We start from the raw sequence: 13,728 nt of genomic DNA, 5'->3' as shown, positions 1-13,728 counted from the left end.
CTTTTCATTTCCATTTTTCTGCTCATAATTGAAAGAAATCATGACAGGAACTTAAACAGGGTAGGAACTTGGAGGTAGGAGTTATTACTGAGGGATGCTGTTACCGGCGTGTTTCTCATGGCTTGCTCAGGCTGCTTTCTTAGAGAAGCAGGGACCACCAGCCCAGGGATGGTACCACCACAATGGGCTGGGCCCTTCTTCATAAATCATTAAGAAAATGTACTACAAGCTTGCTTAAAGCTTCATTTTATGGAGGCATTTTCTCAATTGAGGTTCCTCCTCTCAGATGACTGGCTCGTGTTAAGTTGACATAGCACTAGCCAGCACAGATATTTATGTTGCTTGTATGATTTACTTAACCATAGTTTCTTTTCATCAGTTTTTCTTTTTTATTCTCCAGAGCAATGGTTCTCAATCTGAGGGTCACAAACCCTCTGGGAGTTGAATGACTCTTTCATAGGGATCACATATCAGATATCCTGCATATTAGATATTTAGATTATGATTCATAACATTAGCAAAATCACAGTTATAAAGTGGCAATAAAAATAATTTTATGGCTGGGAGTCACCACAACATAAGGAACTGTATTAAGGGGTCACAGCATTTGGAAGGTTGAGGACCACTGTTCTGGAGCAAGGCTTTCCATCTAAGCATTATTGACATTTTGAACATACGGAATTCTTTGTTGTAAGGACTACTCTTTGTATTCTAATATGTTTAGCAGATCTCCCTGGCCTCTGTCCACTAGGTGCCAGGAATACCTCCAAGCTGTGATAACTGAAATGTTTTCAGACATTACCAAATGTCTCTTAGGGACCAAAATCATATCTGCTTAAGAAGTACTGCTCGAGATTTAGCAGATTGGAACTAGAATGCTATAGGATATCTCTTGGAGATGTGTCGTTAGCTTTAATCAATATATATGTAATACCATATATATCTATTTCAGTATGTATGCTCATTACATATATATCATATAAACTGAGGGACACTGCCTGACTCAGAGAAAAATGTGTGATCAGTGTTAGCCATAATGACTGTGGTGATGTCTCCTGGCAGTAAGGCATAGAACACAGATTGATTTGCCTAGTGTGGGGCATAGTAAAATAATATGTCCATATCGAAGAAAGAGAGTATATGCATGGAAATTCGTAGGCACATTGCCTTATGGAATAGTGTATTTTGTTTTGAGTTTTTGAGACAGTTTCAAGGAACCCATGCTGGCCTTTCATTCATTGTATAATGGAGGATGACCTTGAACTCCTGATCATTCTCCTTCCGTCTCCATAGTGCTGGGATTACTGCGTGCACCAGTAAATCCTGATGAAACAATATTATGGTCACCACTTTTCTTCTTCCTTGTAACAGAATACTTGACCTAAGGTACTCAGGGAGGAGAATATTGTTTTGGCTTAGTGTTCAGCTGGTGCAGCAACCATGGTGGGGAAAATATGGGCAGGACTGGCTTCTTCCCAGAGTGGTGGGAAACTGCTTGCTCACATCTCAGAGGCTCAAGAAGGAGAAAAGTTGTACTCACCTGGCTTTCTCTTCTCTCTTCTCCCATTTCTTGAGTCAAGACCTCACTGTGTATCCTAGGATAGCCTTGAACTCAGGGCAGTCCTACCGCAGCCTCTTAAGTGCTGATGTTACAGGTATAAGATGCCATTCCTGGCTCCATTTCTTCATTTTAGTCAGTCCAGGAACTTAAAGGCCCACAGTCAGGGTGAGGGTCCCTCCCTCATTTAGTCTTCTGTGGAAACACTCTCAAAGACATACCCAGAGGGGTACCTCACTGTTGCTGTAGGTATTTCTTAATCCAGTCATGCTGATAATCAAAGCCAGCCATGACATCTGTGCATTTAGCTGTTATAGTCACAAAGATAAGGCATTATAGACCACCAAGTGGAAACATCATAAATACTATGCATAGTACAGTGTTTAATGACTCCAGTTATCTCATTAATGTTCTGAACTTTTTATTTTATTCAAATGTGTTTCCAGAACACAAGTATTTTGAAGCCATTTCCATAATAAATGGCTGAAAGGACATACTGAAAGGACATACTAAATTGGTTAGAAGAAAAAGTAGGGAAGAGCCTAGAACTCATTGGCACAGGAGACAATTTCCTGAACAGAACACCAACAGTACAGGCTCTCAGAGCAACGATCAATAAATAGGAATTCATGAAACTGAAAGGTTTCTGTAAAGCAAAAGATACTGTTGTCAGAACAAAACGACAGTGTACATACTGGGAAAGGATCTTCACCAACCCTGTAGCTGACAAAGGCTAATATCCAGAATATATAAAGAACTTAAGAAGTTAAATAGCAACAAATTAAGTAATCCAATAAAAAAAAATGGGGTACAGAACTAAACAGAATTCTCTGTAGAGGAATATAGAATGGCAGAGAAACACTTAAAGAAATGCTCATTATCCTTAGCCATCAGGGAGATGCAAATCAAGAAGAACCTGAGGTTTTACCTTATACCCATCAGAATGGCTAAGATCAAAAACTCAAGTGACAATACATGCTGGATAGGAGAGGTTGTAGAGAAAAAGGAACCCTCATCCATTGCTGGTGGGAATGTAAACTTGTACAACCACTTTGGAAATCAATCTGGCACTTTCTCAGACACTTAGGAATATTGCTTCTTCGAGATCCAGCTATACCACTCCTAAGCATATATTCAAAATCTGTTCAGGTACACAACAAGGACGTTTGTTCAACCATGTTTATAGTAACTTTGTTCATAATAGCCAGAACTTGGGAAAAACCCAGATGTCCCTCCATGGAAGAATGGATACAGAAATTGTGGTACATTTATACAATGGAATACTCAGCAATTAAAAACAAGGAAATCATGAAATTTACTGGCAAATGGTGGGAACTAGAAAAAATCATCCTGAGTGAGGTATCTCAGGAGCAGAAAGACACACCTGGTATATACTCACTTTTAAGTGGATACTAGAACTATAAGATAGGATAAACATACTAAAATCTGTCCACCTAAACAAGCTAAGCAAGAAGGAGGACCTTGGGTAAGATGATCAACCCGCACTTAGAAAGACAAATGGGATGGACATTGGAAGAAGGAGAAAACAGGAAACAGGACAGGAGCCTATCACAGAGGGCCTCTGAAAGACTCTCCCCAAAAGTGTATCAAAGCAGGTGCTGAGACTCATAACCACACCTTGGGCAGAATGCAGGGGATCATATGAAAGAAGGGGGAGTTAGTAAAGACCTGGAAGAGACAGGAGCTCCACAAGGAGAGCAACAAAACCAAAATATCTGGGCCCGGGGGTCTTTTCTGAGATTGATACTCCAACCAAGGTCCATTCATGGATATAACCTAGAACCCCTGCTCAGAGGTAGCCCATGACAGCTCAGTATCCAAGTGGGTTCCTAGTAAGGGGAACAGGCACTGTCTCTGACCTGAACTCAGTGGCTGGCTCTTTGACTACCCCAGGCCACAGAGGAGGACAATGCAGCCAGTCCTGATGAGATCTGATAAGCTAGGATCAGAGGGAAGGGGAGGAGGACCTCCCCTATCAATGGACTTAGGGGCATGGGAGGAGATGAGGGAGGGATGGTGGGATTGGGAGGGAATGAAGGAGCGGGCTATAGCTGGGATACAAAGCAAATAAAATGTAATTAATGTAAAAAAATTAATTAAAAAATAAATGGCTGAAAGGTACTGCCTAGGTATGGCATAAGGAGATATCTTTAGTTTATTCTAAGTCATATATAGAAAAGGATTCTATAGGGATATTTACGTTTATAAGAGCATATGTTTATAGATTTCATCTCTGGTGGTAGGTTGATGGCCGAGTCTCTGTTTTACACTTTTTCTTGATTGTTATTTTGAATAAGCTCTGTTGCTTTAAATGTAACACAAACTATGGCAACAGAGCACATAGTTTACAACAATGTCTTAGGGGCAGGCTGGTTAGATGGCTGAGGGTTTAGCAGGCATCCTTTCAGCTTTTCATTAGTTTCTTCCTCTTCTCCCCCTGAGTTGCCATGATTTGTCCAGGTTTTGACTACATTATATGGGGCCTATATGTGTCATCAAAATTTGAATTTAGCAAAATCTTCAGGTCACTTAGGACAGTTCCTGGGAAGCCTGAATTCTGTTTTCCACATTTATATATGCTGCGTGGCACAGGCTGGACATGAAGAGATAGTACATACTTGCTGGAAGTTCAAGAAAGTGTGGGCCACGTTGGTTTGGAGATGTAACCTATCTTTTAGCATTTAATTCCATAAATGTGGCAGTGATAGAGGAGAGAAAGAAGAGGTGATGGTGCCTGCAAGTCAGTATACATATCATTTTTTCTATACTTGTTTTTCATTTGTCTTGAGACTGGGTCAACCTCCCCCTCCCCCCCCCAGTTTAGCCTTCTAATTGCAGGTATTGATAACCCTGCTCCCCTCCTCACTCCTAGTTTTAGATTTTCTTACTGTGAAAATTTTTTCTACCCTATCCCAGGGATCTTTCTTTCATCAAGGTGATAAATGTAGGCCAGAGATTTCTGGTCAACAGAGTACAGGACTACATCCAGAGTAAGATTGTCTACTATCTTATGAATATCCATGTCCAGCCTCGCACCATCTACCTTTGCCGGCATGGAGAGAGCGAATTCAATCTTTTGGGAAAGATTGGGGGTGACTCTGGCCTTTCATTTCGAGGAAAGCAGGTGAGTAGTTAATCAATAAGCCGGATTTCTTAAGCTAATTGTTAGAAGGGCATGGTGGAGGTCATCTGTTTTATCCCTTCGGCTTAAATCCCATTTGGGCTTAGGCTGCGGTTTCACATAGCCAGGCAAGTGCTAAAGATGTTCTCTGCTTACTGTTCCTAGCTCTGGATTAAAGTATGGGTCACTTGAGACCCTTTCTGCTGTGGTCATTCAGACATCAGAAAATTATTGGGCACCATTTGTGATGTGAGCACAGAGTGCTCTAATTGAATTTCATCTCCTCTTGGGTTTATAGTTTGACAATGGCTAGTAGTCTCTGTGGGTCTTGTATGTGTGGTATGGCATGTTTTCTTTGTTTAGCTTTTATTTCCAAACCCCAGTTTTCTCAGGCTCTGAAGAAGTTTCTGGAGGAACAGGAGATCCAGGACCTCAAAGTGTGGACAAGCCAGTTGAAGAGAACAATTCAGACAGCTGAGTCCCTTGGGGTCACCTATGAGCAGTGGAAGATCCTAAATGAGATCGATGCTGTGAGTAGGCTTTTCTGATTGAGGAGTTATAATCTAGGTAACTTAGAAAACCATCATCATTAACTAGAAACCGAGGAGTCTGAACCCTGCCATTTCAGAGCTTAGTTGAGAAAGGGCATAACTACCTTTCATCGGGGCTTCCTGGCTACTCTAGTACCTGATCCCAGTGTGAGACTCCAGCCATTCTGGCCTCTTCAGAGTGGAGCTAACAGGACTCATTTTCTTTTTCTACTAAGAAAAAGAAACACCTAATACTCAGTTCTGTAATACTTGCTTTGGTCACTTGGCCAGCAGTTCTGGGAAAGTCCTCCTCCAAAATTCTGTTGGCATTCTTTATTGCTTAAACCAGACATGCATTTCTATTTGTTATTGCTACCAGGGCTCACTGTAGCCCAGGTTGGCCTGGAATTCATGATCTTCCTGCCTCAGTGTCCCAGATGTTGACATGATAGGCATGAGTCACCACGCTCAGCTTTAGAGTTTCTCTTTCCATCTCTTTACCCTTTTATCTTACCACAAGGCTTCTCTTCCCCTCAGTTTCCCATCCTCCTCTGATTCCTGCTCCTATTACCCTGCAGACTGCTCCTGACCCTTGACTTCCCTTGCACTAGTAGGACAACTCAAGCTAGAGAAACCACCTCTCTCCACAGTACCTCCTGTACATGGCAACTGGTAACGTCCTGACGCCTGGCACAGATGGGCGCAGTACACGGAAGGGCTCAATGCATAGTGAGGCTCTGGGGTTCTACAATGTCATCTTTGTCTTCTGGGATGGGGAGAGTGTAGGCTAGCCTACATCCTGAAGCTGTATGGCTCTTTGCAGGGCGTGTGTGAGGAGATGACATATTCGGAGATTGAGAAACAGTACCCAGAGGAATTTGCACTTCGAGATCAAGAGAAGTATCTGTATCGATATCCTGGTGGGGAGGTAAGGCTTCATTCACTTGGAGTAACTGCCTAGTGCTTTGCTGGCCACTGACCATAAGGTGAGGAGAAAGGGTGACTTAGGAATAATTTGTTATCCTTCTTCTGGTCATGCTGTTAAATTCAGCTTAGACAGCCAGTATATTTTATTAATTGGTTAAGGTCTCTAGGGAACAGGGTGACAGAGTGTCTTCTGTGTTGAGAAGGTTCTAGGATGGACCTCCTTACCTTTTCATTTGATTCCCTTTTCTTCACTCCTACAAGCTGATAGAGTCACCAAGTAAGTATGGAACATGAATTACTTTATTACCATGTTTTAGGCACTATCCTATTGACATGGCTTCCTAGGGAAATGCATGTGGCGGAGGTAAATAAATGTAATGGCAGAGGTTCAGGAAACCTGCAGAACTCTTTTATTCTTCTACGTACTGCCTATTAATGACTATTGTGAAGAGATTGAATTCACACTTGCGTTTCTTGAACTGTGGTTTTGGTCTAAAAATTGCTTTTGAAAGATCTTGGTATCCTTAAGAAAGCAGGGCAGGAGCAGTGAGGCAGTGTAGAGGCGTCTTGCTTCCATGAGCAGTCTCCTGGCTCTGCAACTCCCCCACCATCTTGGTTGCCGGCATGCTTTGGCCTCTTACCAGCTCTCCTTACTTCCCCCTGAAGTCATACCAGGACCTGGTGCAGCGGCTGGAGCCTGTCATCATGGAGCTGGAGCGTCAGGGCAACATCCTTGTCATCTCCCACCAGGCTGTCATGCGCTGCCTACTGGCCTACTTCTTGGATAAAGGCGCAGGTGCTGTTTGAGGGAAGGATGTGGGGAGGGGTAATCACAGCCAAAGGGACAGGCTGGACTTGGTGGTACCAGCATTCCTGACCACTGGCTCTGCCTTTCTTCCACTCATCTTAGAGTACGTTCTTCAGGCAGCAGTGTGGAGCTCCCAGCAGCCATTGGTCAATCACTGCAGTCTGTTGCCACAAAAGCTGTCAGTGGAGGATGGCTGATTTGATACTGTCTGAGCTGCCTAAAGAGCCAGCCTTCAGCTGACATTACTGGTAGCATCAAGGCTGGTGGTTAAGTAGTCGGCTTGTCTGTCTTATTATTGCAGTTGATTTATTAGATTTATTAGATTTATTCAGCCTTTGGGTTGGGAGTAGAGCAGTTGTTTTAGGAAAGTAGTAAGAAGTGTGCTACTCTGGCCCTGTCTTTCCCTAGTCTTCAGGCCCCTTGAAGCCTTTGATTAGCTTTTGAGTGTGCAGGTAGGCTACAGTATCCTTTCTAGGAAGCCTTGGCTTCAGAACTTTTGGCTTGCAATTTAGATCTAGATTTTCCTTTCCACTCAGTATATGGGTAACTCCTTTGGAGTTGACAGTTTTCTGAATTTTGGGGGAGAAGCTATATAACTCTAGGTGATGGTAGGAGAAAAGAAAACTCATGAGCACCTTAAATTCTCTTTTCCTCGAATGACATTTTTCTGCAACACTCAGACTTTCCTCCCGGGTCTTCTTTCAGATGAGTTACCATACTTGCGGTGTCCTCTCCACACCATCTTCAAGCTTACTCCTGTGGCCTACGGTAACTATGAGCATGGGCTGGTGAGCAGTGGAGACGTTGGGATATAGACGTTGTCGCTGGTGCACCATGAGTTCTGCATTCATTGCTTCCTCTTGAAGTGGGGATATGCATATGTGTCTCTTTGGGAGTGCACATCTACTCAGCTTCTACTTGAGACTGAAGAGTGTTTTCTTGAGCTCCCTCTTGATGCCTTTCTCTATTCCTCCTCTGCTCCCTCTAACCTACCCCTTTTTTGTTGGTTGTTTATGGCTTGTGGTTGGTTTTATTTTGTTTTATTTTTGAGATGGAGGTCTTACACTAGTTGGCTCTAGCCTGGAACTCCAGCTACTATGGAACTCAGGACAATTCACCTGCCTTAGTCTCTAAGTACTGGGATTTCAGGAATGAGTGAGCCACCATGCCTGGATATGACAGCTTTTCTCTTTTCTTACCTGTTTTTTTTTGTTTGTTTGTTTTTTGGTTTTTTTTTTAGGCTGCAAAGTGGAAACAATTAAACTGAATGTGGAAGCTGTGGACACACATCGTGACAAGCCAACTGTAAGTATTTTCTGGTCACCCTGAATCTTTGACTCTTTGGCATCAAGAGACTTGGGTTTCTTTTATGTACAAAGAAAAACAAATCCAGAACTCATGGCCTGTATGGTCTTCTTACTTCCAAGAGGCTTTAAAGATGAGGGAATTTTTAGTTCTTTAAATGAGTACCTCTTCCATGAATCTTAGCCTTGAAAATAAGCAACAGAGAATTGAGTCTAATGTAGAAAGGGTTTGGCTGAAGTGAAATGTACAAATTCCCTTGCCACACTCCCAAGGAAGCTCCATTTACAAAGTAGGGTCCAGGGAGACCTTGCTAGCAAATGCAGGTCACCTCCATCGTCGGTTCTTGGCAACCTATGTGGTCTTAAGTAAGCCCCCTTGTTGGTTCCCTTACTGCTCTTCAATGTGATGCCCAGGGATCTTTCCCTGTGACGACCCTTTTATTCCTGTGGGGCTAGGAGCCCAGAATCCGCCCTGTGTTCAGAGGAGCAGGAGGAAGAGCAAATGTGCTCAGGAGCATGGTTTGACCTCTGTTGGTAAAGTTTTGGTATGGCTTTCATGTATGTGGTGTCCCTCCATTTCCAATCAGCACAACTTCCCCAAGAACCAAACCCCTGTAAGGATGAGAAGGAACAGCTTTACGCCTCTGTCCAGTTCGAACACAATAAGGCGTCCAAGAAATTACAGTGTTGGGAGCCGGCCCCTCAAGCCCCTCAGCCCTCTCCGTGCCCTGGACATGCAAGAAGGGGTGGACCAGCCGAAGACCCAAGTCAGCATTCCGGTGGTGTAACTGTGTGTTTCCCTCCAGCTTTGGCCTCTTGCCCTTGCCACTAATCAACTAAGAAGTCATTTAACTTTACCCCACTCCTGTTCCAACATTAATCTGAACATGGAATATGAGCTCATGCGTGTGCAGAGCAGCCTTAGCCATTTTCTAGTGTAAATACCTCACCCAGGGGCAAGATGGCAAGTTGGGTCTTTTAGGACAGGTCCTCAGATGGGATGGTTTAAGGAAGGGGAGCCAAGCATGAGTCATAGACTTGGTTCTTCTGTTTCCTGATGTCTGAACCCACTAATGTCTCTGTGAATTGTGTGTGTGTGTGTGTGTAGGTGTTGGGGGGAGGGAGTGTTGACTTAGAGGGAGATATACAAACCCATTTGTCCTTCACCTGTGTCCTCTTAATCTGTCTTTACACTCTTAACTCCCTGTCATAAGCTTCTCTTTGGATTGTCTGATACGATGCATGGCATTGTGATGTCTTAAATAAAAAGGACTGTTGATAGGAGTCTAAGCCCCAGGGTGCTGTCTGCAAGTGGGTCTAGAGCTATACTGGGAGAGTTTCCCCTTCCCTTCTCCCTTCCTCTCCAGCCAGGTCCTGCAGGGGTCAGCCCAGGCTACAGAACATCCACAGAAAGCCCTGGAGTTTGCAAACGGACATAGGGTGAGAGCTCTTGCCTCTTTTCATGAGAAATGGTCCTAAGGTTTTCCTGCACTGGGGAGCTGGATCTAAGAATGTGGGCATGTTTTGGTTTGTGTTACTAACTTAAGGAGCCAGACGGTCCTTTGCTGGCTGTGGAGTGGGGCTGGGGGTGGGGTGAAGTCTGACTTACAAATTCACAGGTTAGATTTTTTGTCCTGTGGCTCTCAGTTTCTATGTAGCCCATGACCTTTTGGGTGGTTTAAAAGCACCAGAACCCACCATTGAGCCCTGAGTTTCTCCAGGCAATAAGTTTAGTAAAGCTGCTCATTGTTTACCAGTACTTTCTAGAATAATTTCCTAAAGCTAAGTTTTACATGAAAAATTATTTTTTGATCATGAAAAAAGTTTTGATGATGAACTTTACCTCTCTTCTTGGGGCATTTTGTCTGTGTTAGAAACTATCTCAATATTCCTGGGGTTTGGCTTTTAAAAGTTTATATGTATCTGTTGCTTGATTAAAGGGGATTCTCTGTACTGGCCCAGGGCCTCGTGCTTGCTGAGAGATCTCTCTGATGCTGAGCTCAATGCCAGTTCACTCACGTATATTTTCCTTAGTGACAAATCAGAAGAGACAGGTGACTCATTACTTCTCAATTTGTCATGTGGGGATGACTGCTGAGTTGCAAGTTAGCAATTTTCTATGAGACTTTTTCTTGTGATAGAAAGCTTTTTGCAGTGTTCTTATCCAGAAACATTCCTTTGATTGTGCTGTAGAATTTTTGAAATATACAGCCTGGGTTCCTTTGAATCAGGCTAAGTACTGCTTCAAGATTGGAGTCTAGATAATCCCTTAGGGGTCAATCCACTAAGAGTCAGTCCCAGGTTAAGAAGGCCAACTTGAGGAGCTGAAGAGATGTCTCAGCCATCAAGATCACATGCTGCTCTTCTAGAGATTCAGAATTTGTGCCCAGCCTTCCTGTGGAGTGGCATGCTGCTGTAAGCCTGTAACTCCAGCTCCAGGGTGTCTCATGCCCTCTTCTGGGCTCTCCAGGTATTTTCACATATGTAGCTCAAATACATATAGACACACAAATATACATAAATTAAACTAAATCTTCTTTTTAAATCCTACTTTATGAAGCTGGATAGAAAAATACCAGTCTATTGGTTTCTTAGACAAAGTATTATCAGATTGGAAATTCTGAATTCTTGGTTCTGAAAAGACAATTCTTTGGAATTAGATGCTGGGGCAGAGCACTATTTTGACTGAAGTAACCTTTCAAAGGCAGGCCTTTCTGTTAGAAGGTATTCTAGGTTCTAGTCCCATCTGTACCCTTCACACTGCAAGGGGGATGGGCAACAAATTACTGACATCAACACATATCCGTGGCTCCATGCTAAAAATGTTCATATAAGGTGAAGGTGCACTGACCTGGAACCCGTGGCCTGCTGGAGGTCATCACAGATTGCTGACATCTGGCCTTGAGTGTCTTACCGCTTAGTACAGAGGCTGCCTAGCTTCCTGAAACTCATTCCAACACAAAGTAACTGGGGATTTCTGTGAGGCAGTGTGCACTGTCCCCTGTTTGCCTTTGTTGGTAGGCACTTAGCTTGGTATGGGAAACGTGCAAAAAGACAAAACAAAAATTTTCCATTTCCTTGCCCTGGAGATTAGAAACAAAAACAAAAGAATAACAAATCAGCCTTTAAGAGGCTAGGCATGTACATGTGTTGAGGGCCCACAAGTTGAGATCGGATAATCTGTCTGAGGGCTCGTTCCTCGAGAAGACTGAGTCTCGCTCTCTCAGCAGCTGTCGAATACCTGTGGCTCTTCATCTGGAGTGTAGTTTCTATACACACAAATATGTGCATGTATGTATATGCATGCCACAATAACTGTAGAAGGAATCATGAACTTGAGAGAGTGGGGGGGGGAACTTTGGAGTAGTTGGAGGGGGAGCACAGGGCCTAGAATACAGTACTGATGTGAAATACGAAAAGTAAAATTTAAAAAGTCAGGAGATGTAATTGATAAATGAATATTTGCAAGAGAATCAGTCTAGAAAAAATGACATTGGAGTAGAGTAAAGCTTATCTTCTGACTGTTTTCTTGTTCTATAGCTGTGAGACTCAAGGGGTTGGCATGTCTCTCCTCACAGTGTGAGGATGAGGTGTGGTCTGTCTGGCTTGTTTACACAGTCGCCCTATTTGATGCTTAGTTACTAGCAACCCTGGTCCAAATTTGCAATTTGCATCCAGTATTTTCTTTTGCTTCATGGAAATAGTGATTCTGAGCTACTAAGTGAGAAGAGGAAGAACAGTGATCCAATAACTGAGGACCTAGGGTGGAAGAGGAGACCTTTCTGAGCACCTGGAATTGAGCTGGCCTATGGTTATTGCCACCTTTAGGAGCACATCACTGAATACTGACTGTTAGTCTACTAATTGCTCTTCTGGTTTCCATTGTGTTAGTTCACTGCTCTTACAAGAAGACCTGGGCTAGTCTGTTATCCCTGCATAACAAGGAACAGAAGTTGTAGCTGAAAAGCAGGGGTCTCTACATCCTTCAGCTTTTAGAGCCTGATCCTTAAGGGGAGCTGAGCAGGGGAACACAGAATGGAAAGTACTCTTATTCCAGAGTTTAGGAATAAGAGTAACCCCTTCTCAGTTCCCCTTGCCCTCCCTTCTCCTCATTACTTACTTGTGGGAGATTTACCTTGCTGTGCTTGGGTCTGTGTTTCACAAACCCTACAAAGAAAATATGACTTCTAGAATACCCTGTATTGAGGCTTTCAGTTTTCTCATTGAAAAATAGGCAAAGGCTTGATCTACCTGTATAAAACAAGGAAGATTGTGTTTGTTTATTTATTTATTTTACACAGCTGAGTGGGAGGTGAAACCCTGAAAAATGGTAGGAAAGGAGCTGAAGATACAGGTCAGTGGTAGAGTACTTGCCTAGCATGTAGGAGGCTCTGGGTTCAAGCCCCAGGACTGGGGAAACCAAAACCAGAACACAAAACAATACTGAATGAGAAAATCGGGAAATAGACTTGAAAGGGCAATCTCAAGGAGATTTAGAGAACTGCTACTGTCCTGTCTTGTTTCTAAACTAGAATTTAGCACTTACTGATCATTGGTGTAGGGCCTTTTCTCTTGGTAAAGGAATCACTTCGTCATTTATAGACTTGCATTATGCTATGTGCTTGCCAGTCTTTCTGGATCCTAAGAAGTTAAAGTTAGGGATGTAGCATGCTTATGTTCCTAATGGTTGAGCATTTCAGGCAAGGATCTGAGTAATCCTTGTTGAAATCGGCACTTGATCTCCAGACCCCTCATTTAAGAAAACAAACAGTGTAATTGTTAGGGCATAAATTTGCCTGATGAGTTTTCTGGGGACAGGTGTGATCTAAGTTCCAAAGTTGTTCACTAGTGTTTGGAGTGGCTGGTGAGCAGGTAGTCAAGGCAGCTCTGAGTGATAGGGCTTCATGCACATTCCACTGCCTTTGCTCTCTCAGAAGAATGACCTTGTTGTCAAACGTTTTAGTAAATTACCCAGTTTTTTTTGTATTTACCTTGACTTGTTTGTGTTTTAAGGCATTTTGATTAAAAGTACCTAATAGTTGAGCCAGGTAACAGGACTGCCGCACAAGATCTTGGCTTTTCCCTAGAGGTGATGGACATAAATCAGAAGTGTGGCTAAGAATTTAGTTTTGTAGTGTCCAGAAGACTAGTGGTCTGTTTGCCAACAGTCTATCATTTCTCATTGTACTGATTGGTAAGATATGCACATTATTATAATTCCTTGCCTATTACACATGTTCTACAAGAAAGGAAGTGAATATTTTACATATTTCCATTGTAGAAAAGTTCTATATAACTTTTACCTCTATAGTTATATTTATATAACTATAGAAAGTTATGGTTATATAATTATAACTTTTCACAGACAATTATTGTAAAATAGTGACCTACTTCTTACTATTTTTCAAATGACGTTGTAGATTACTTGTATGGCATTTTGTAACCCTAGCTAAGGTAAG

At 42.7% G+C, this 13,728-nt stretch overlaps 1 protein-coding gene across 10 annotated transcripts in view; it reads left to right on the top strand.

Moving 5' to 3' along the window:
* Pfkfb2 (6-phosphofructo-2-kinase/fructose-2,6-biphosphatase 2) overlaps positions 1 to 13,728 on the top strand; it is a 30,884-nt gene that overhangs the window by 10,774 nt on the left and 6,382 nt on the right. For 7 of the 10 annotated variants that reach the window (XM_060372032.1, XM_060372027.1, XM_060372026.1 and 4 more), the window contains 8 exons: positions 4,496 to 4,703; positions 5,084 to 5,230; positions 6,054 to 6,158; positions 6,824 to 6,953; positions 7,671 to 7,733; positions 8,206 to 8,270; positions 8,857 to 9,036; positions 9,641 to 9,709. In XM_060372032.1, the coding sequence (XP_060228015.1) occupies positions 4,496 to 4,703; positions 5,084 to 5,230; positions 6,054 to 6,158; positions 6,824 to 6,953; positions 7,671 to 7,733; positions 8,206 to 8,270; positions 8,857 to 9,036; positions 9,641 to 9,709 (967 nt within the window). Of the gene's footprint in view, positions 1 to 4,495; positions 4,704 to 5,083; positions 5,231 to 6,053; positions 6,159 to 6,823; positions 6,954 to 7,670; positions 7,734 to 8,205; positions 8,271 to 8,856; positions 9,554 to 9,636; positions 9,710 to 13,728 lie in introns of those variants that run through there. The other 3 variants (XR_009587483.1, XM_021640107.2, XR_009587484.1) reach the window with 3 other exon arrangements.

This window comes from Meriones unguiculatus, chromosome 18, assembly GCF_030254825.1.
Source record: "Meriones unguiculatus strain TT.TT164.6M chromosome 18, Bangor_MerUng_6.1, whole genome shotgun sequence".
NCBI classification, from domain to species: domain Eukaryota; kingdom Metazoa; phylum Chordata; class Mammalia; order Rodentia; family Muridae; genus Meriones; species Meriones unguiculatus.
This window is presented reverse-complemented; position numbering and strand designations above follow the sequence as displayed.